This window comes from Pelobates fuscus, chromosome 13 (genome assembly GCF_036172605.1).
Source record: "Pelobates fuscus isolate aPelFus1 chromosome 13, aPelFus1.pri, whole genome shotgun sequence".
Lineage (NCBI taxonomy): Eukaryota > Metazoa > Chordata > Amphibia > Anura > Pelobatidae > Pelobates > Pelobates fuscus.
The window spans coordinates 103,799,861-103,823,751 of record NC_086329.1 but is presented as its reverse complement, the minus strand read 5'-3'; the positions used below and the strand labels follow the sequence as shown (position 1 = coordinate 103,823,751).

The 23,891-nt window shown below is 40.7% G+C and overlaps 1 protein-coding gene across 2 annotated transcripts in view; it reads left to right on the top strand.

Moving 5' to 3' along the window:
- Nucleotides 1–23,465, top strand: part of POLR3GL (RNA polymerase III subunit GL) — a 56,937-nt gene extending 33,472 nt beyond the window's left edge. For both annotated transcript variants that reach the window (XM_063440229.1, XM_063440230.1), the window contains exons 3-9: nt 2,887–3,050; nt 7,996–8,125; nt 15,056–15,124; nt 15,944–16,000; nt 18,558–18,631; nt 22,094–22,207; nt 22,593–23,465. In XM_063440229.1, coding sequence (XP_063296299.1) covers nt 2,925–3,050; nt 7,996–8,125; nt 15,056–15,124; nt 15,944–16,000; nt 18,558–18,631; nt 22,094–22,207; nt 22,593–22,679 — 657 coding nt within the window. In that variant the 5' untranslated portion in view covers nt 2,887–2,924 and the 3' untranslated portion in view covers nt 22,680–23,465. The remainder of the gene's footprint in view (nt 1–2,886; nt 3,051–7,995; nt 8,126–15,055; nt 15,125–15,943; nt 16,001–18,557; nt 18,632–22,093; nt 22,208–22,592) is intronic.
- Nucleotides 23,466–23,891: the final 426 nt, after the last annotated feature.

Below are 23,891 nucleotides of genomic sequence, written 5' to 3'. Positions count from 1 at the left end.
TATAGGGATAAAGGGATTCCCTTCCTTTTGGAGGAAAGCTGCCTTAATTTCACTTTTCCCAGTTTGTTCTATCAGCACTGACCCTTTACTACTGTTTCCTATGGAATAGCCTGCCTACTGCCATCAGACTCTCCCCTAGTCTTCAATCATTTAAAATGTGCCTCAAGCCCCATCTCTTTAGGAAAGCTTATGGCCTCCCCGAGTAACCTCTACCTCACATACCTGTCTCTTGCTCTCTCCTCCAGCTCTGTTTCACTCTACCTTGTTTGGTTGCTATCTCCTGTCCTGTTGGGTTTTACGCCCCACCTCATATAGACTGTAAGCTTGTTTGAGCAGGGTCCTCTTTAACCTATGGTTCCTGTAAGTTTTTGTAATTGTCTAATTTATTGTTAAATCTCCCCCTTTGATAATATTGTAAAGCGCCACGGAATATGCTGGCGCTATATAAATACCAGTAATAATAATAATAATAGTTGTTCTGGTGGCTATATTGTCCCTTTAAATATAGATTTCCCATTGAGTACGTGCCATATCAGAATTTTATTAGACTTGGACACATATCTGTTGCTTAGCATTGCAGAATATTTTTTCACTACATAAAGTAAAATGATATATTTGTGTAATAAAGGTATGTTCATATAAGTTTTGGAAACATAAAATTACGTTTACAGTAATACAAGTCTCGCTGTCCCTTTTCAATATGCTAGATTGTTTTTATTGGCTTCGAAATCATTACTATCCATTTGGGCAATCAATATTATCCGTATTGGTAATCTCAGGTATAGAGTAAATAGAATGTCCAGTTATATTGTCCGTATTGGTAATCTCAGGGATAGAGTAAATAGAATGTCCAGTTATATTGTCCGTATTGGTAATCTCAGGGATAGAGTAAATAGAATGTCCACTTATATTGTCCGTATTGGTAATCTCAGGTATAGAGTAAATAGAATGTCCAGTTATATTGTCCGTATTGGTAATCTCAGGTATAGAGTAAATAGAATGTCCACTTATATTGTCCGTATTGGTAATCTCAGGTATAGAGTAAATAGAAAGTCCAGTTATATTGTCCGGATTGGTAATCTCAGGTATAGAGTAAATAGAATGTCCACTTATATTGTCCGTATTGGTAATCTCAGGTATAGAGTAAATAGAATGTCCACTTATATTGTCCGTATTGGTAATCTCAGGTATAGAGTAAATAGAATGTCCACTTATATTGTCCGTATTGGTAATCTCAGGTATAGAGTAAATAGAATGTCCACTTATATTGTCCGTATTGGTAATCTCAGGTATAGAGTAAATAGAATGTCCAGTTATATTGTCCGTATTGGTAATCTCAGGTATAGAGTAAATAGAATGTCCAGTTATATTGTCCGTATTGGTAATCTCAGGTATAGAGTAAATAGAATGTCCACTTATATTGTCCGTATTGGTAATCTCAGGTATAGAGTAAATAGAATGTCCACTTATATTGTCCGTATTGGTAATCTCAGGTATAGAGTAAATAGAATGTCCACTTATATTGTCCGTATTGGTAATCTCAGGGATAGAGTAAATAGAATGTCCACTTATATTGTCCGTATTGGTAATCTCAGGGATAGAGTAAATAGAATGTCCACTTATATTGTCCGTATTGGTAATCTCAGGTATAGAGTAAATAGAATGTCCACTTATATTGTCCGTATTGGTAATCTCAGGTATAGAGTAAATAGAATGTCCACTTATATTATCCGTATTGGTAATCTCAGGTATAGAGTAAATAGAATGTCCACTTATATTGTCCGTATTGGTAATCTCAGGTATAGAGTAAATAGAATGTCCACTTATATTGTCCGTATTGGTAAATCTCAGGTATAGAGTAAATAGAATGTCCACTTATATTGTCCGTATTGGTAATCTCAGGTATAGAGTAAATAGAATGTCCACTTATATTGTCCGTATTGGTAATCTCAGGTATAGAGTAAATAGAATGTCCACTTATATTGTCCGTATTGGTAATCTCAGGTATAGAGTAAATAGAATGTCCACTTATATTGTCCGTATTGGTAATCTCAGGTATAGAGTAAATAGAATGTCCACTTATATTGTCCGTATTGGTAATCTCAGGTATAGAGTAAATAGAATGTCCACTTATATTGTCCGTATTGGTAATCTCAGGTATAGAGTAAATAGAATGTCCACTTATATTGTCCGTATTGGTAATCTCAGGTATAGAGTAAATAGAATGTCCACTTATATTGTCCGTATTGGTAATCTCAGGTATAGAGTAAATAGAATGTCCACTTATATTGTCCGTATTGGTAATCTCAGGTATAGAGTAAATAGAATGTCCACTTATATTGTCCGTATTGGTAATCTCAGGTATAGAGTAAATAGAATGTCCAGTTATATTGTCCGGATTGGTAATCTCAGGTATAGAGTAAATAGAATGTCCACTTATATTGTCCGTATTGGTAATCTCAGGTATAGAGTAAATAGAATGTCCACTTATATTGTCCATATTGGTAATCTCAGGTATAGAGTAAATAGAATGTCCAGTTATATTGTCCGTATTGGTAATCTCAGGTATAGAGTAAATAGAATGTCCAGTTATATTGTCCGTATTGGTAATCTCAGGTATAGAGTAAATAGAATGTCCACTTATATTGTCCGTATTGGTAATCTCAGGTATAGAGTAAATAGAATGTCCACTTATATTGTCCGTATTGGTAATCTCAGGTATAGAGTAAATAGAATGTCCACTTATATTGTCCGTATTGGTAATCTCAGGTATAGAGTAAATAGAATGTCCAGTTGGTAGGTAACGTTATACTATTTATAGACATCTTTGCCTGTGTTGGTTCTGAATTGATAATTCTATAACTTTCTTTCTTTTTATTCCTCTAGGGAGTAGGTTTTGTGCAGTGTCCCAGATCCTGTAAAAAATGTCTGGAAGGGGCAGAGGTGGAGGTGGTGGTCGGGGCCAGATGACATTTAATGTGGAGGCCATAGGGATCACCCGAGGGGAGTCCTTGCCTCCACCAACCCTGCAGCCTCCTCTTTTATTCCCAGTAAGTAGACACTTTGTTTCTCATTTCATGTTTTTAGGAAACATTAAGCACTATAACCAATTAGGTCCATTGTAGTCGCTATGGTGTGAGCGGGCACACTCTCCGACCTCTGCATTAGCTGTGCCCAAATATACCGTATATACTCGAGTATAAGTCGAGTTTTTCAGCACATTTTTTGTGCTGAAAAACCCCAACTCGACTTATACTCGAGTCACTGTCTGTATAATGGCAATTTACATTGCCATAATACAGACTGGGGGCTCGCAGGAAGCGTTTACTTACCTCTCCTGCAGCTCCTGTCAGCTCCCTTCTCCTCCGCGCCGGTCCGGTCAGCTCCCAGTGTAAGTCTCGCGAGAGCCGCGGGGTCATAGGGCGGCTCTCGCAAGTCTTACACTGGGAGCTGACAGGGGAGCTGACCAGACCGGACCGGAGGAGAAGGGAGCTGACAGGAGCTGCAGGAAAGGTAAGTAACAGCTTCCTGCCAGCCCCCCTCCTACACAGTGCACACCACTGGACCACCAAACCACCTGAGAGCAGGGAGGGGGGACAAAAAAAAAAAAAATTTAAATAATAAAACATTAATAATAATAAAAAAAAAATAATAAAATAAAAAAATATTAATATAACAAAAAAAATGAATACAATTATAATAATTAAAAAATAATAATAAAAATGCCCACACCCCACCAAGGCTCTGCATCACACTCTGCATCCCATTCACACACACACTGCATTCATACACACACACACACACACACGATTCATACACACACACGCACTGCACTCATACACACACTGCACTCATACACACACTCTCTGCATTCATACACACACACTGCACTCATACACACACTGCACTCATACACACACTCTGCATTCATACACACACTGCATTCATTATACACACACTGTAAATAAATATTCAATTAATGTAATTTTTTTAGGATCTAATTTTATTTATAAATGTACCAGTAGCTGCTGCATTTCCCACCCTAGTCTTATACTAGAGTCAATAAGTTTTCCCAGTTTTTTGGGGTAAAATTAGGGTATATTCGCCCTCTCACCATCTCAATCTTTTTCTCTTCTACTTTCTATCACTATTTTTTCACTATTGACTCTGCATGGTCCCTCTACCCCCTACTATCTGACGGCACATTCCTCACCCTGCCTCCAGAGAGCTACTACTGCCGGGGATTAATATGGTTAGACCGCACCCTTATTGAGGCTGCCTTATACTCAAGGTCGGAGTGGGGAAGTATATTTGAGTACCACAAGGCCCAACAGATGCCGTCATCATGTTATCCTGGCTAACTCGTATCAAGTGATGGGACCAATCAAGTCTCTTTCTTTCCTTTTTTCTTATTTTACATTTATTAAAAAATTAAGGTGGAGCACCCTGAACCTGAGTGGTACGTCGGGGCGGTAGCGCAACCTATCATACCTAGCGCAACAGGTTGTGTTTTATTACTACTGTACTTATAAGCAACCTATACCTTCTTATGCCTGCCTTGATGTACTCCTGATGGTTTATGTCGGAAAATGTTACTGATGCATGTGATATTGTAACCTTATAATAAATAAAGAATTTAAAAAAAATAAATAAAAATTAGGGTATATTCGGGTCGGCTTGTACTCGAGTATATACGGTAGATGGTTATGATACATTTAACGCAGTAATGTCACATCCACATGATACCACTCGAAAACAGTTTGGCACAGACTGGGGGATGGCACCAGAAGCATGCCACTCCATAACCACTACAGTGGGCAGTAATGTTTATTGTGCTTTAAGTGCTCTTTTAATGTCAAAGATATGGTCCATATGATGGCAAGTACTATTTACTCTAAGTAAAAGAAGCCAAAGAAAACAGCCATGAGTATTGTGCATAAACCTGACAATTGCTTTCAGGCAGGTATAGGGGTACCCCTTTAAATGTTACATCGCCTGGTAGCCCTGATCTGGGTGAGACAGATATCCAAAAATCACCCAGATTGGACCAAGGGTTTGGGAAATTTATGTACTAAAAAGACCGACCGCGCTGGGTTTAACAGCCGAAAAGTGTTCCATATATTTTGGCCCTGCGGTCGGTCACAGAAAAGGGAATGAAACACATGAATGGCTTATGTTAGGAGTGCTGGGGAGGTTTCGGGTAAATCCCCTTGTTAGTTTGTACACGAATTGGCGGCAGTATGGAGGTCTCAGCGGTGTTTGCCTAACCGAGTGTCCGATTTGGGTTCCAGGCACTTGACAGCAAAACACTGCTGTTCGGGAGTTTAAAATGGCCGCCGCCACGTGTTCATCTCCCGAATGGCGGCCACCCAGAGAACAAAAAATCCACTACACGAACTGCCAATTAACCGCTTGCAACATTGTTGTGAATGGTAATTGGAGGCACACTTACTCCTGGGGTGGTCTGATTGTTCGGTAGTTTCAATCGCATAATGGAGTGATTTTACCGAACAATCAGGCGAATGCTGCATACACTTCACATACACATGTTAAAATTCAACCGATCACATAGGAATAAATGCAATTTTTAGCACAGCCCAATGCCATATTAGAACTGCAGCTATACGGTTATTGTGTAAGGAGGTATCCTGTCTCCCTGCACACATTGTTTTATAACTGCTACAAGGTTATGGTGTAAGGAGGTCCCCTGTCTCCCCGCACACAGTGTATTATAACTGCAGCTATAAGGTTATGGTGTAAGGAGGTCTCCTGTCTCCACGCACACAGTGTATTATAACTGCAGCTACATATTAGAACTGCAGCTATACGGTTATTGTGTAAGGAGGTATTCTGTCTCCCTGCACACATTGTTTTATAACTGCTACAAGGTTATGGTGTAATGAGGTCCCCTGTCTCCCCACACACAGTGTATTATAACTGCAGCCATAAGGATATAGTGTAAGGAGATCCCCTGTCTCCCCGCACACAGTGTATTATAACTGCAGCTATAAGGTTATGGTGTAAGGAGATCCCCTGTCTCCCTGCACACAGTGTATTATAACTGCAGCTATAAGGTTATGGTGTAAGGAGATCCCCTGTCTCCCCGCACACAGTGTATTATAACTGCAGCTATAAGGATATGGTGTAAGGAGGTCCCCTGTCTCCCCGCACACAGTGTATTATAACTGCAGCTATAAGGTTATTGTAGCGGAGTGCAATAGTAAAATCCACGATCTTCGCTGGTATTAAGAGTAGATCCACAGTCAGCGTCAGGAAGCACGGCAATATCCCCAATCCTCCCAATAACCGGACGAAACACAGTATGGGAGTCAACTGACTGGCTTTATTCACAAGCTGCATATTTATACAGTTCCCCATGCAAGGGGTTTTCTTACAGAGGTTCCAGGGGTTTTATCCCAGCATGCCATATAATTCTTCCAACAGGCCTTGCTGCACGAGAGGGATACTCCCACTAAAATGGACGATTAAGTGGGTTATCCCCTCGTGCAGCAAAACCGACAATTTACAATAAAATACAGTTTTTGTGTTTTATTCAGTATTTTGACCTGACCGAACGATCGGTAGATAGCTGGGATCTGAGCGCATCTTTTGAGAGAATACCGCTCAGCTCCCAGCTGAAATAACCGAACGCCGCACCAAATAAAGTTATATATGGAAGTTCCCCTCAATCTGTCGATTGTACTTAGGGGAACGTTCTTACTGGACACCGGACTCCCGAACGGCCTGGAAGGCCAGCGGTGTTCGTGCCGTCGAGTAGCCGATTTCAGTTCCAGGCGCTCGATGACCAAACACCGCTGAAGAATGGCGAATCCAAGATGGCCGAATGCCGCATGGTCGGTAGTCGAACGACGGCCACCTAGGAGGGCCTCTAATTACCGATTGCAACATTGTTGCAATCGGTTAACAAGCGCCACACGCCTCTAAGAGTGTGGTCTATCAGGGGAGTCCGGATTCGTTTAACGAACAGCCCGGATAGCCGCTGTCCGTCGAACGAAGTGTTCTGCATGCTGGTAGCTTACGGCTGCCAGCATGCGAACCACCATAGTACAGTATACACACAGCAGAATTTACACAGCACACAATACAGCCTACAGACAACCTTTCTACATTATAGTCCAGAAGTGGCTAGGTTTGCCACAGTTATGGTGTAAGGAGGTCCCCTGTCTCCCTGCACAGAGTGTATTATAACTGCAGCTATAAGGTTATGGTGTAAGGAGGTCTCCTGTCTCCCTGCACAGAGTGTATTATAACTGCATCTATAATGTTATGGTATAGAACACAAAACAGCAAGGGTGGAACAGCGCTACAATAACTGATCAGAAGGGGGCTGCACACCTGAATAGGAAGGTAACCCTCAAAACCTTCAAGGATAAATTGAACAAACAGAACAAAGGATACAGGTGGGGCCAAAATAAATGCAATATTGTGGTACCAAGTAAAAGATTAAAAATGTCCTTGTGAGGTTTTAAAAGTATTCAAATGTTGATTAAGATGTCTCCAGAGTGGTATCACACCTCAGTGGCATATGCAAAAGAGAAAACAGGTGACCAATAGTGCAGTATTGTAAGTCTATGGACTATAGACAACATAGAACTAAAAATTGCCAACTCACGTTTTTCAGAGCTATAACCAGCTCTCGGTAAAACGGCTTGCAGTGGTATTTCAACTCCCCACTTGTAGGGCCATAAGGATAACTTAAGGATCGTATCCACCTGCCCAAAACCTCTCGTCCAATGACAAAGCCAGCAGGAGTGGAAGTCTATGCCAGGTGAGGAGCACGCAATGTTGTATGGTTTTCAGGAGGGTTGCAGATAATTTTGTGTAGGTGTAATGAGTCACACCTACGTGATCAAATTATTCCACGCCATGTTTAATAGTATTAAAATGATTACATTCTCTCAAGTTTCCAGTTTGAAACCTCGGATGTAAATACCTGTCCATCAGGAATCTCTCTGTTTCTGTTCTCTTGCCCAGTCCTTAGATTACAAGCCCATCCCGCTACAGACAGGAGAAGAAGTAGAGTATATGCTGGCGCTGAAACAGGAGCTACGGGGTGCAATGAAAAATCTCCCTTATTTCATCAAACCGGCTGCGCCAAAGAAAGGTATGTATTTATTATTTACACACCTTCAATTGTAATTCAATCATTGAACTGATGTGCTAACAAACTATACTGAAATAAAAGGACTGCAGGAAGGAGAACATTCGACTCAATGTATTTTGCTTTGCTTATTTATACAGACAACTACTCTTAATATTACTCAATAACCCCTCTAGGACCAAGCATCATTTGTTGGTTTTTCACTTAGAAATACACTATAGTGTTAGGAACACAAACATGTATTCCTAACGTGATTGTGTTAAAATAACTGTCTAGGCCCCCCTTGCCTCCTTTTGAAAATGTGTCTTACCTTTTTTTTTTTTTTTCCCCCATGCGGCACCACTCTTGTTGTGGCTAGCCCCGCTTCACCTCCGTTGCTGAGATCGTCAAATTAAATGGTCTCAGCCAATCCAATGTTTTCCCATAGGAAAGCAGTGTGGGGCTATTGAGCGTACAATACAAGGCAGTGTTTACATTAAAAGGCCTGCAGGGACAGGTTATAGACACCAGAACAATTACATTACGTTTTAGCTGTTCTGGTGACCATAGTGTCCCTGTAAGGACACAACCAATGTTTGCGCTGTGTGTGTTCAACTGCAATTTACATTTTTCTTATTTATTGTACCAATTTCATATGACATATATAAATTCTTATTTATTGTAAATAAATGCACAGAAATGCAACAAATAAATCCCAGAAATGTTTTCACAGCTTCGGCAATAAGAATGTGCTCATAATTAGTGCAACTTAAGAAAAGTAATTCAAAATAAATGAATTAATTAGCCCTGATTTACAGAGTGCATCATATGTCTCGGATTTCAGTTTATTTTTGGTAGCCAAAGGTCACTAAATGCAAACAGTAAAATCAACTTTTAACTTGGAGCGAATTTAGAATTTGGGGTTTGTCTTGTAAGCTTAATATCCGTCACAGAAAACAAAATTGCTGCACAAAAGTATATTTTTATATAAAGTAGACATTGCAGGCTATTTACCTACGGGTTTTTTCACATTTATTATGTAGCCATTTAACTGCCAATCTCTGCTAAATATTGTAGTAAGATTGTGTAATGTTGTGGGTTTTACCATACTTGGGAGCAAGTTGTTAAAAAACGCTCGTATTGGAGGTGTCTAACCCGAGTATTCACTGATTTAAAATGTAACCGGGCTGCAACCATCCTCCAAATCGACGCAGAGTTACAGACTGTTTGTTACTAAGTCCCAGTCTCCATTAATGGCTTCTCAGAGCTCCACTCCTTCAAGTCCCTGGTGTCACTGGTCGCCTCATCACCTCCTTGATCTACCCTCCAAATAGCGCTCAGGTTGGTGGTCCTGGGACTGTTTAGGTTCTGGAGACCGTGGGTGCAGTGAAAGGTAGATTTACTAACCCCAAGCTGCCCCTTTCAGTTGCTGCCACCTTCTACTTTGCGCCTGGAGGTTAATTTGTCATGTGCCTCCTCAGTGCTGTATTCTCACGCATGCACACGATGTTATGGAGGATCCCGCGAGACAGCGGGAGCCTCCACAGATCACGTCTCGCAGTGATTGAGATCATGCCTGAATCCCACAGCCATCACTTGTGAGTGCTGGGGCTGGTCTTCTGAAATCTTTGGGTTGCGTTGGGATTTCAATGAATTTCCTATGCAGTCAGTATCAGTATTTCTTAAAGATTATTATTGCTTTTTGAAATACTGAAAATGGAGTCACTTTGACTGAATATATGTAATTCTTATTCATTTTTATCTTTTTAACTTGGGGACACTGGGCGCCAGTACAACATGAATGCATTTGATTTTGGCCTCATTAACATGGTGTCATTGTTGCATTGCTTAAATCTTTATAGTTTTAGCACAAAATATTTGTAGAATGCAGCACCATGAGCCTGTCTCCTTAGCCATGCCCCATCACTCCTGAAAGTCTTTCTTATCAAATGTAAATATTCACAGCACATTAATCAAGACGTTCAAATGCATTAAAGTTTTACCGGTGGCCATAGTGTCCCTTTATTTATTTATAAAATATTTTGCCAGGATGGATACATTGAGATTTCTCTCGTTTTCAAGTATGTCCTGGGTCCACAAAACATTGCATTGATACATTAGGGTACAATAAAATACAAAACCAATATTAATACACAATATATACAAATTTAACACAGAGCAGGTAGGAAATATATAATCAACCATGACAGGTACATTCTGTTTTGAGGTATGTAGAGAGGGATCTCTGAAAGAACTTTAGGCTTGTGAAGATTTGAAATTGTGCGGGAGGTCGTTCCATAATTGCGGCGCTCTGTAGGAGAAGGAGGATCGAGATGCTTTCTTTTTGTATTGAGGTAGACTAAATAAAGTGCTGGTACTGGATCGGAGGTTATAGGAGGTGGGAACAGCCGAGGAGAGCATTCTGCTCAGGTAGGGTGGGACCTTCCCAGAAAAACTCTTAAACACATGGCTGGAAAGATGATGGATTCCAGTGACAGCCAGTTTAGTTCTTTTAGCATGTCACAATGGTGGGTCCTGTAATTACATTGTAGCACAAATCGGCAGAATGAGTTATACAATGTGTTCAGTTTATTAAGGTGGGTTTGCGGTGCAGGTGCGTATACTACATCCCCATAATCAATGATTGGCAGCAGAATTTGCTGTACAATCTTTTCCTTTAGGCTTAGGCAGGATTTGTTTCTGTACAGGGCACCTAGTTTTGGATAAAGTTTAGATGCAAGCTTTTCTATGTGGAGGCCAAAAGATAGATTGGGGTCTAACATCATACCCAGGTATTTGAAAGAGTGGACTGCGGTCAGTGTGCCATTTGATTTTGTTTTGATTGATAGGTGGGAATTGTGTAATTTGTGTACTTTAGGTACTTTAGGTACTGTTCCAAAGATCATTGTGACAGTTTTGTCAGTGTTTAGGAAGAGTTTGTTTTTGGCGATCCACTTTTCTACCTCTGTAAACTGGTCTTGTGTACATTTGAGGATTTGCAGACATTAGGCAGATAATTTATAAAAAATGTGAATAGTAGTGGGCCGAGAATGGGGAACACATATCACTGGAAGAGGGAGGGAGTCGCTGTCAGAAATGGACACATATTGCGAGCGATCCGATACATATGATCGAAACCAGGTTAGCAGATAATCACCAATACCTACGTTTTTGAGTTTGTGCAGTAGAATGTTGTCGTCTACTGTGTCAAAGGCCTTAGCAAAATCAAGGAAAATAGCTCCAGTTAGGTCTCCTTGTTCCATGCCAGTTTGGATGTCATTGCAAACTTTTAAGAGGGCAGTTGTAGTGGAGTGATTCTGGCGAAAGCCCGATTGATCAGGGGTCAGATAGTTTGATTGTTGGTAATACTCACATAGTTGCGTATGGACACATTTTTCTAAGATTTTTTTACAATACCGGGAGCAATGATATTGGGCGATAGTTAGAAACCAAAGTAGTGTCACTACTTTTATGGATAAGCACTACTCTTGCAGTCTTCCAAAGTTTGGGTATGTATCCAGACACCGAGGATTCGTTAATTAGGGTTGTGACAGGTTTAGCAATTGCCAGCGCACTAAGCTTCAACAGCATTGCTGGGATTTGGTCAGGTCCAGACTGTTTTTTCATTTTTAGATTATTAAGGTGTTACTTAATGCCACTAATAGGTACAGGTCTAAAATTTAACTTGTCTATATTGGGTCTCTGCAAATGTAGTGGGGCCTGATTTACATTTGTTGTTTCAGGATGCGTGTCATTTATTAGCTTGGCAATGAGGGCAGTAGAGCATCCGACAAAATAATTGTTAAAGGCATTTTCTACATCTAAGTGGAGTTGCAGGGTTTGGTTATCCACTTTGACAGTGGAGGGCTGGGAGTGGATTGGGGGAGTTTGTAATTTATTTATGACTTTCCAAAAGTTTCTAGGGTTTGATATGTTATTCAGATTTTCACAGAAATATTGGGCCTTGGCCAATTTTGTTTGTTTTGTCCATATATTTCGCCATTGTCTATGCGCACAGTGATTATTCATAGAGCCAGTACGCTTAAACTTTGACCACAATGAATCCCTAAACTGGTACATTTGGATGAGGCCAGCTGTGATCCAGTTCATATGTGCCCCTTTTACTCTCCTCTTACCCAGCGGGGCATGCAAAGGAGTTCAGACTGAAAGAATTGAACAGAATTGAACAGCACATTCTAGATCTGGGATGATGTTTAATCTGTGCCATGGGAGGTTCTTGATGTCATTTAGAAAGGATTCAGGATTACATTTTTTGAAGGACCTGGTGATTTTAACCTTGGGAGAGGATTTAGTAGCCTTTATTTTGTGCACGCAGTACACTAAGCAGTAATCACTGAAACTGTTTGGGAGAACACCTCCTGGATTCTATCGGGAGAAGTGGAGAGAATCCAATCGAGCAGGGTATGGTTATGGCTTTTAATGTTTATGCGAGTTGGGGAGGAGATTCATTGCGTTAGCTGCAAAGTCTTAAACAGCGTGCAAGAACTATTATTTTTAGGATTCAGCCAATCAATATTAAAATCTCCAATCTCTCTTTAAAGCATCACTGTCACCATGTGGGGTCTTTGCATAATTTGCCAAGACCCCCGATGGTGACATCACCACGGGTGGTCCAGTGGCCGGGGGGAGGAGAAGGCAAAGGTGAGATTTACTTACCTGAACATGCTCCTTGCTGGTGCAGCCATTTTCTTTAAGCCAGTCCTCTTCAGCTCCTGGTCCTTCAGCACCAGGAGCCAACATCACTGCTGTACTCTCTCTATAGAGCAGGGGTGGGCAATCTGCGGCCCTCCAGATGCATCTCCCTTGATGCTTTGCTAGCATTATGGCCCTAAGAGCATTATGGGAGATGTAGTCCAAAACATCTGGAGGGCCGCAGTTTGCCCACCCTGCTATAGAGGATCTCTAAAGACCGTGGGATCATCCATAGATACATCTAATATCTCTGCAGCTGTCACTGGGAGATTGACACTTCTAGATGGATAGCTCCGCCCAGTATCTAAAATTGTCAGGCGTAAGAAAAATACTGCAACAAAATAGTCCCTGCTTTGTCTCAGTAAATCTTTTGACTGAAATTCCAACACAGAAATAGGAGAGCAGTTCTGTCCCTATATAATATCGGAGAAAATCTCAGAAATTGGTAAATAAAATTGATCCTTTATTAGTTAAATACTAAACACACGCACTGAAAATAACACAATCAGTGGTCATCGCTGCCTCAGTGCTGGATAACTGAGGTAGAAACAAATGACTCAAACTTCACAGTACTAAGTGAGGAATATGTACAAACGGGGAGTGAGGGAGACAAAGGGTATATATACATAAGACAAAAAACTAGGGCACAAGTCACCAAAAATGGCGAAGTGGAGGGGTCCCTAAACCAGTTTACAAAGTGTACTGGACTGGTAAGTCTAAACCTGAAAGTAATAGAGTAGCTAGTGGTCAGTCACTCATATTTCTTATAGTCTAAACCTCTTGGTCTAAATACATTTAGTACACCTTGTGATGCCGAAAGCTCAAATACTAGCTAGAGTGGCTAATATGTATACATAGTATCTACGCCTTCTGGTTTAGTCAGTGGCACACCCGAGCGTCAGGACAATGATTTGCACTGTATAGATTGCTCTGACGTTAAGTTACTGTGTCACTTTCTGGTTCACACACAGCATACAGTGTACACAGCACCCTTGCTTAGGGACGTACCTTGATACCTTAAACAGTATCAACATCCTGCAGACTTTTGCGATCAGAGCAATCTATACAGTGCAAATCATTGTCCTGACGCTCGGGTGTGCCACTGACTAAACCAGAAGGCGTAGATACTATGTATACATATTAGCCACTCTAGCTAGTATTTGAGCTTTCGGCATCACAAGGTGTACTAAATGTATTTAGACCAAGAGGTTTAGACTATAAGCAATATGAGTGACTGACCACTAGCTACTCTATTACTTTCAGGTTTAGACTTACCAGTCCAGTACACTTTGTAAACTGGTTTAGGGACCCCTCCACTTCGCCATTTTTGGTGACTTGTGCCCTAGTTTTTTGTCTTATGTATATATACCCTTTGTCTCCCTCACTCCCCGTTTGTACATATTCCTCACTTAGTACTGTGAAGTTTGAGTCATTTGTTTCTACCTCAGTTATCCAGCACTGAGGCAGCGATGACCACTGATTGTGTTATTTTCAGTGCGTGTGTTTAGTATTTAACTAATAAAGGATCAATTTTATTTACCAATTTCTGAGATTTTCTCCGATATTATATAGGGACAGAACTGCTCTCCTATTTCTCTGTACTCATTTACTTAGGGTTATCCCCTCATCTGTCCCTCAGATTTATTTCACACTTTTATAGGGCCCACCCCTCTAATCTGAAATTCCAACACAATCAATATGAATTTTTCATAAAGATATTTTCGTTTTGCTGGCGAGGGGAGGGGGCTATGGGGGTACCATGCGTGCACCATGGGAACTTGGAAGTCAGTCTTTGATTCTGTTGCTTTAAAAAGGGCTGTGTCATTAGCTATAACGTGCTCTTCAACTGATCAAAAAAGTGCATCCAAATTAAAAATGTTTGTCTATTTGCACACTTAAAAAAACAACCCAGACTGTTCTTGTCTGTATCAGATTACTCTGAATTCATGTGAATAAATCGTTATCTTTGCAAAGCTGCTTTCCATCCCTTTAATCCCTAGAGATAGCGTTTTATTTTATGATGAAATCAGCTGGGGGTATGAAGGTGTGTGTGTGTGTTTTTGCCGAGCTGTGAAAATTTCCTTACGCACTCAATCTGTGACACATTTCACCAGTGACTGTTGCTATAAGTGTTGACTGTTCCCTGCTTGCTAGCTGCTACCTTCGCTCTCCGTGCTATATTGATCTCGCCTCTTGGTGACGCACGCAGCAACTTCTATTTTTATCCTCTTTTTCACTCAGATGTGGAGCGGTACTCTGATAAATATCAGACGTCTGGACCTGTGGACAACGCAATCGACTGGCATCCCGGTAAGCTGTCTTGCATCTAGGCCCATTTTTTTTATTTTTTTTGTGCTATACAGATCTGAGCACTCTGTGCGTCTTTCAAAGACTCCGTTCTGTTCTAAGGCCCCCTCTATTCACCAGAACACAATAAATGTCTCGGGTTATGTAGATCAAACCAGCAATGTTATCTCATGCAAATTAACAGCAAGTCCTGCTGAGTTTTCCTGAAGGGATGATTGAAGAGTCAAGCGTAACTCATCCTTACGTCCTAGCACCAGAATTTGAAAGGAATTACTTTGACATGCCATCACCTTATTGCTAGGAAAATAAGTCATTAATTTGCCATTTCTTTATATTGAAGAAAAAGGTTTCTCGATACTTTTTTCCAGATTGCACATTTTTTACATATTTTTTTTTTTTTTTAGTAAAGTGTACAAAATTTACAATTACCAGGAAATTTAATAAAAAAATAAATTTTTGCTAAGCAGACAGGAGAATATTAGACCATACCTGACGCGTTTCACATAAAACAATTATTGACAAGTTTGACAGCTGTGCTTTAAGAAGATACCTGTCTTACCAGGGAAGCAATAGAAACATTTAGGCGGCGTCTCAGAAAACATGTATTGTATAACGCCGCGTTCGTTATCTCGTGAGGTCTAGAAAGGTCACTTGTATCTATAAAGTGTCCGGAAGCTTGGGAGTAATCCCTTTTGTAATGGATAGATACATAGTTAAATGGATTAACGGAAGGTATTGGAAGGAGAGAGACCCACTACAATGAGGAGCCCTGCTTTTCATCCTACCTAAAGACACTACTTCACATTAATATTTCTCTTCCAGACTGGAAACTCCTTCCTCGTGAATTGAAGATCAAAGTAAGGAAGATCAAGAAAGAGAGTAAGTGTCTGGCCCGGTGACTATTCTCCATATTGGGAAGGGTGAACCTGACATGTTCCTCGTGTCTTACTATTTTCTGACACCATTGAGATCTAGGTCTGCCCTGCTCCTCCCTGACATGGACCTGACCAATCAGAATGAGCCTTTCCAATGTGCGCCGTCCATGTTAACAGGAGTCTTAAAATATTCAAAAATGAAGCCTTCTGATTGGCTCACGCAGCTGTCATTTACTGACAGACTTTTTGCTATAACCCTTTAATAAAGGGGTCCAGGAGTTGGGGTTACAGCTGAGTAAATAGTCTATCATTGGGTGCAGGCTCGCTGTTTTTGTGGAAGCACGGAGTTTAATAGTAAGAATTCTGGGAAATGATTGCATTATACAATGTTAGATTTGGTGATGTAGATGACATAACAAACCCTGGACACATTTCACTCATATATATTGATGGACATCACACATTGCTGCCGTGCAGTATGTAGCATTTACATGCTGTCAAATAGAATTCTAATTATCAAAAATGACACTCCCATTAATTTAATTAAGCATTTTTTTTTTCATTGAAGTTATATCTAAAAATAGCTTGCAAAAGCTGCAGTTTTTTTTGTCTGCAGCCTTTGCAAACCCTCCCCTTCTAACCCCGCCCAGACTTTCTGTGACTGTCCAATCACAGACTTCCCAATGCATCTCAATGAGAAGTCTTGGCAAGGCAGGTTGTTTGTCTCTTGAGTTTATCTCCACTGAGTTAAAAAAAAAAGCAGTAAATAACGGGCTTATCGAGAGCTGTGGGGGTGTATCCAGGTTAATTTATCAAGGTATCAATTTCCATTGAAAGCTGAACCTTTTGTAAAATGAAAAAAGGAAGACAAACTCATCACATATAAAGCATCTCTGCAAGCTAAAGTGTTATAGGGGTCTGGAGTGTCCCTTTAATCATTGACATATCTGGTAGTTCATTAATTCTGCATTTTGCTGGGAAGTGCTTTTCATGTGCTCCTCGTCATCATGAATGAGTGAAATTTATAATCCATTAAGCGCCCTGCGAGAAAGGGTTAAAGGAACACTATAGTCCCCTAAATTACTTTAGCTAAATAAAGCAGTTTTAGTGTATAGATCATTCCCCTCCAATTTCACTGCTCAATTCCCTGTCATTTAGGAGTTAAATCACTTTGTTTCTGTTTATGCAGCCCTAGCCACACCTCCCCTGGCTATGATTGACAGAGCCTGCATGAAAAAAAAAACTGGTTTCACTTTCAAACAGATGTAATTTACCTTAAATAATTGTATCTCAATCTCTAAATTGAACTTTAATCACATAGAGGAGGCTCTTGCAGGGTCTAGAGAGCTATTAACATAGCAGGGGATAAGAAAATCTTAATTAAACAGAACTTGCAATAAAGAAATCCTAAATAGGGCTCTCTTTACAGGAAGTGTTTATGGAAGGCTGTGCAAGTCACATGCAGGGAGGCGTGACTAGGGTTCATAAACAAAGGGATTTAACTCCTAAATGGCAGAGGACTGAGCAGTGAGGCTGCAGGGGCATGTTCTATACACCAAAACTGCTTCATTAAGCTAAAGTTGCTCAGGTGACTATAGTGTCCCTTTAATCTCATAATTCACTGAGCCTTGGGTGTAACTAATGATTGGGAAGTTTGTTTAGCTGCTGAGCTTGATTTTGACCCTGGGTTCTTGTTTCTTTGCTATAAACCATTGGCTGTTTGTGCATACTGGGAGTTGTAGTTTAACACTAGATACAGGATAACTGTATTGCAGCCCTGTCCCAAGACCTTGTGGATGTATTGGACATTAGCACCTTGAATGCTTGGCTAGATCGCCACCTAGTGGCACCATGAAGGCAATACACACTGGTAATACGGACTTATTTATAACCCCACCAAAAAAAAAACTTATGATTACGGCTCTAGATTTCTATAAGTGCTGGTAATTCCCATCAAGGAGCTGTCACATTGGCGTAATACATGCATCTTTTTACTGACAGTCCTTAACAAAAGAAATCTTCCGAGACATGAATCAGCAGGATCCCTTTCTGTGTTCAGAATTCTATTTCAATGATGGAACATTAGGATTTATGATTCTGGGAGATAGCAAGTTCTGATGAGCGGACCTTGCTGACTCACAAAATGTCCTGCTTCCCCCTCTCTCCCCTCAATGTCACAAAGGGAGGTGAGGTTTGCTGTACATATTAAATGCTGCTATAGAGCAGTGTATTTTTCCCTACCATCTTTTTATTTTTGTATTTTACAATCTCTTTCTACACTATCTATCCCTATTTTTGTGCTCTGTTTGCTACGGTCTCAGAGTGTACCTCCTCTGCTGGGGAGCAGTGCCACGCGGTTTCTACCTGCAGAAATGTGATGTAATTGCTAGACGTAATCCATATAGCTGTATTATATCAGAACATGCCTGGCTTGTCATTGGTCCTTAGAAGTTTCCAGGCATCATGTTAACCTGTACCTGTGACCTCAGTAAGAGAAATTTAGGTTTAAAATGTGAAGCTCTAGTGTTGTAATCTTTCACTTTTCCCTTAATGTCCTGTAGAGGCCTCGGTCATTCTCCCTAAACACAAGCAGAGAGTTCCTTTGGATAAAGAGGAGATTATTAAGAAGTTGGAGGTGAGTCTGTTGTCTGATAGCCATGCTTGCTGATACGCAGTCTAACTGGCATGCCACCGTAGCCATCCATGGTATTCCTCTTTCTCTGATTTCCTCTGTATTGTTGGGATCTCACTTACAAACCAGTCTGGACCCTCAAGGGCCAGTGTCACACTCAGGGGCCTAAACACCAATTAGCAGACTCTGCCTTCTTCACTTAAAAAACTAAATAAAAAAAACATTGCCCACTAGGCACTAATGATAAAGGAAAGGTCAAAGGTTCAAGGAACCCAAGGCTACACAACCGCAATGCTGCTCCGTTATGGTACCTGGTGACCATTGGCTCTGCCTTCCTGCAATCTGTAATTCTGGTTATGTTGCTAGCCATGTAGTCCATGTAGCTTTTTGGGCTGCCTGCATGCTTTCTATAGGATGCTTATATTCTCCTAGCCATCCATGCATAGCGGTGAGTATCTTCGTTCCTGGACAGATATTGAGCATTCTAACTTACTACAATGAACACGTCTTTCAGCTTCATCAGGATCCGAGTGAAATGACGATACAACAACTGAAAGCTAGAATAGTCTGTCTGGTTTAGTCCGTGTGGAGGATGCGGAAAGGGGTGGTCCATCTTAGATTCTGTTCCATCTCGATGAAACGGTCTCCATGAGTAGGTTGGCTTGGGCTGGGTTAACCCTTGCCAGTCCTTGGAGAAAACCCAAGGGAGGGATATTTCAGACTCTAGAGGTGGTCGGGCCTAGAGAGTGGCCGTCTTAGACCTCCAGGTGGGCCACAAAGCATCGGCTCTCTCTAAGGCAATAAGTTCTCCTTGGAGGGTCTTGAATAAAAAAATATATATCCCCTGAATAAAGGTACTGAAGCTTGACAAAGACCTCCTAGCAGGTCGAAACGTTGCCGCTCCTATTAAAGCTGCCTGCGGCTTGAACACCTTGAGTGCCTGGAGAATGTCTTATTTCAGGGTTAAACATGATTTCTGCAACCTGCAACGTTCCTTATGGCGGCCTAACCCTGCACCCAGTCACTCTCTGGGAAATAATGTCCTCTTTGCCTTTGTGCACTACAGGGGGGATATTATATGATATTATATGAGATGAGTGCTTCACTCCCATCATTATTAGCCAAGTGTATCTACATCGCAGCAATGCACCGTCACGCCTGGGTAATACTGACGAGAGTTACCCTCCAGAGTTCTAAACACACTCAGGAGACCAGTATCTGCTGTATAGCTCAGAGCTCTAGTGCCGCACTAATCACAGATACAGGTAGGGGCTTTTAACGTACCCGGCTCCTGCAGCCAGAGTTTAAATAGATAAATAAAACAAACCTACCAGAGCTGCCTCTACGCTCCCCTCTCCTCTGATATTAGATCTCATGGAGGGGGGTGTAGAGCACCCAGTCTGTTGCCATGGCAGCCAGGAGATTTAAATATCAGAACAATTTCCATTCATCACAAGACGTCTGACAGACTTTGTGAAAGAATATTTAAAGGTACATTGTAGGCACCATAACTACATCTCATTATAGTGGTTGGAGTGTGTGGAGTCCCCTGGCACTCACCTTCTATTTTAGCGGTTTTAATGTTTGGATGTAAAAAGAGAGTTCCCAGCAGCCCATCATCCTCTCTGCTGCTTGAGCTAAAAAAGGAAGCATTAGCATAGGCAGCAGTGGGCAGCTGTGATTGGCTGAGAATGTCAGTGGACTTTTTTCAGCCTATCACAGCTCCCATTGTTGGTAAGGCTACAAAGAAGTGTGTAATCTCTGCTTTAGCCACACCTCCAGTGGGGGCCGGACTGCAGGTGACCATTATCACCTATTCATGCTAACCTGTTCAAAATGTGATTTGCTAAAATGCAGTGGGGATGGGTACCGTAAAGGCCCACAAACCATCCGAAAATTTATTTAATAAATTACGTGGTTTTTTTTTGGGTTTTTTTATATTTGAATAATTACATAAACCTTTTTAAAATTGTAACATAAAGGAAATAACATTGATGCGTTTTTTTTAAAGGTAAAGCATCTCTTGAGACACAATTGTGCTTTGATCACAATGTCTCCCCCAGTGACAATATTTTCCCATAATGCACAGATTCCCCTTCTCGATCCTGTATATAATCCATATGCAGATGTGCCCATTGCAGTGTGTTTGTATCCATTTCACACGTGTAAGTATCTGAATGTCTGTGTGCGCACGCTGTAACCCCAGCAGCACATCAGAAGCGTAATCCGACAATAAACATTCTGCATTCTCTTTCGCTGTCACTTCCCCCACACCTCCTCCTGGCAGCTATGATTACTATATCATTAGGCGTTACGTCTTGTCATCACACAATACCTTTACATCTCATCATATTCCCTACTAGCAGCTGCCAGACAACCCGAGACCAAGAATATATAGCTGGTACAGCGAGTCTTACCTTAATAATAGTAATATCTTTTACATTACCTATTTGGGAGTTGGGGGTTTTATTGTTATTTACATTTTTAGTATTTTCCCTGCTCCCCTTGTTTATTGAATACGATAAATTTGAACAGAATCAATTTATAATCTAAACATAAAAGTAAAATACACTCTATTAAACATGTCTTTAGTTTCACTGTTAGATTTCCTACAATATTTTGCTGCCCTTACACAACTGTATCCATTGCTTAGAAGTTAATTCTCACAATGCACCTTGGCTTTTTTCTTCTGTTGGCTACTAATTTCGTCTTTAGATTCTCGATTATGATTATAATATACAACTGTGTTGTTGGTTTAACATGTTTCCTTGCCAGCCCTGCATATGTAAGATTTGTTTGGGGTATGTACAGATGCCTAGTTTTTGCAAAAATGTCTGCTGTGCAAGTAAAACCTCTTTACATTCTCCCAAATATACCCGCAGATTAATCACAAATTCCTAAATCTGCTTATAAGCGTACTTCTAAACTCACACCTTCGGTTTATTCTAAAGCCGTTTCCCATTGTGTGCTAATTATTCAGAACCTGTGAATAATCTCAAATCATTTAATCATCATCTTCTATAGGTATTTCTGGTAAAAGATGAACACATGTCTTTCACAAAACACTAAGAATTCTTCCCACCACCATCGTCACTGTTGGCATTTACAAGGGAGTGGGACTTTCAATGCCGCTACTACTTTTGTGATGGACTATTGTGGGAATATTACATCTCCGCCTTGTTGTCAGGTGTTTTTTGAGTATACTGTCATGCAATCTTTATTTCACTCCCTGCAGATCTCAGAAATAATTTTCTGCCTCAGCTTCCACCAGTATCGTGTTCTAGGGAGCCCCCTAATCAGTGTTTTGAGGTGGTCATGGTACCACTACTGTAGTGTCTGTGTGCAGTTGATGAATGTATGTCTGTTTACGGTCTCCGTGAGGACGTGGATTCCACCTCCTGTGTTGTTTCTATTCCTTGTAGAATACGTTCATTAAAGCTAATCTGTCTGTTGCGTAATCCACAGAATCTTGAAAAGAAAGAAGAAGAGGTAAGCTCCTCCGAGGAAGAGGAGAATAAAGAAGAGGAAGAAGAAAAAGAGGAAGAGGAGGAAGAATATGATGAAGAGGAACACGAGGAGGTGAGAAATCCATTTTTGGGGAGTACAAATGGCCACCCATAGATAGATGTCCCAGAGGTTCCTAGAGTTTGTGATCATGGAAGCCACTGGTAGGGCTAAGCTGCCACCACTAATGTCAAATCACAAATGGCAAATTGGTGAAAAAAATGTCAAAGGAAAGTGGACCTCCAATCTCTACAAGTCACCTGAATTGTGTATACCATCAGGCCCTGGGGCTCTGTTTATATTAACTTTCTTTAGTTGTTGCTGCACCTTGTCTTAAGTCATCTTGTTACAATGTTTCTGCAAGTGTTTTGCAGCAACAATTTTCATATCTCTTGTCATAGGTTCCTCCTTTATATATACTGAAGAGAAATAATCATCTAAAATGTCTGTTTGTTCCCAGGAGACCGATTACATCATGTCTTACTTCGACAATGGCGAGGAGTTTGGCGGTGACAGCGATGACAATATGGATGAGGCCACATACTGATTCCCAGAATTCTCTGAGCGTCTGATTGCACGCCATCTTCTTAGACTTGAAACCACAGCCAGCGGCGACTGTGAATCGGTTGACACTGAATTACGCTGGACTGTTCTATTAGCTTTTACAATAACTTTTATCGTGGACTATTTTAAATAACATATTTGTCATATTACATAACGGGAAACGTGATGACATCTTCCTATTTTAGTATTGTTTAATATTTTATGAACTAACATCAGTGGGACTCTCTGGAAGTTAACATTCAGAAGAATGTTTTAATTGGAATATAATGTAAATACAGTGTTTATACACAGAATCGAAAACGTGCTTTATAATCTTTTTGTTTCGGTTTATTCACCTTATCCCTGTGCCTTGTTAGCTGGGACCAACTGTTTACATAAGTAGCCAGCAGAGGGCGACCGCAGTTTGTAGCTTTATTTATAGCAAATCTATTTAAAGTAACGTTACAAGGCCAATAACTGCTACAGCTTATTGTACAGAATACAGTACATCAAACCAATTCAGTTTTGATTTTTAAAGAATCCTGGTTTTCACCCAAATCTTGCGCTGCTGTGAGGTCTAAGACTCGTTGCTTGGTGTAAGCACATACTGTGCTAGGGGTTGTGCAAACATTTTGTTAATGGAGATGCAAGATTTCCTCAATAGGACAAGAGGGCAGGGAATCCTCAATTTTTTTGTTTTTCTTTCCCAAAATCTTTAAAAACTGTTTGACAAAAGCCAGCGGGACCGCATCCACAGCCTCCTAGCATCAGAACTGCTAAAATAATCTGTAATCATATAATATTGTAAAGCGCTACGGAATCTGTTGGCGCTATATAAATGGCAATAATAATAATAATAATAATCATGATGTGTTTGGTGTGTCCTTTTAATGCTAGGTTTTGAGATTATAACCATTACAAGTACAGGGTCCCGAGGCTGAAACAGTCCCTGTGCTAACTCCCTTTAACCCCTTAAGGACACATGACATGTGTGACATGTCATGATTCCATTTTATTCCAGAAGTTTGGTCCTTAAGGGGTTAATCAATGTAAGATTGCGTGTACATAAACTGTGGACAGAAAATGATGAGAGCAGCTGTTTTAACACCTGCACTGCACATGTTTTCATCCACTGAGCTGCGTGTCGGTGTAATCTGACCGCTTACAGTAGTCTTACAGTGATCTGGGGGGAGAGGGTCTCTCTGGTTAGCTCCAC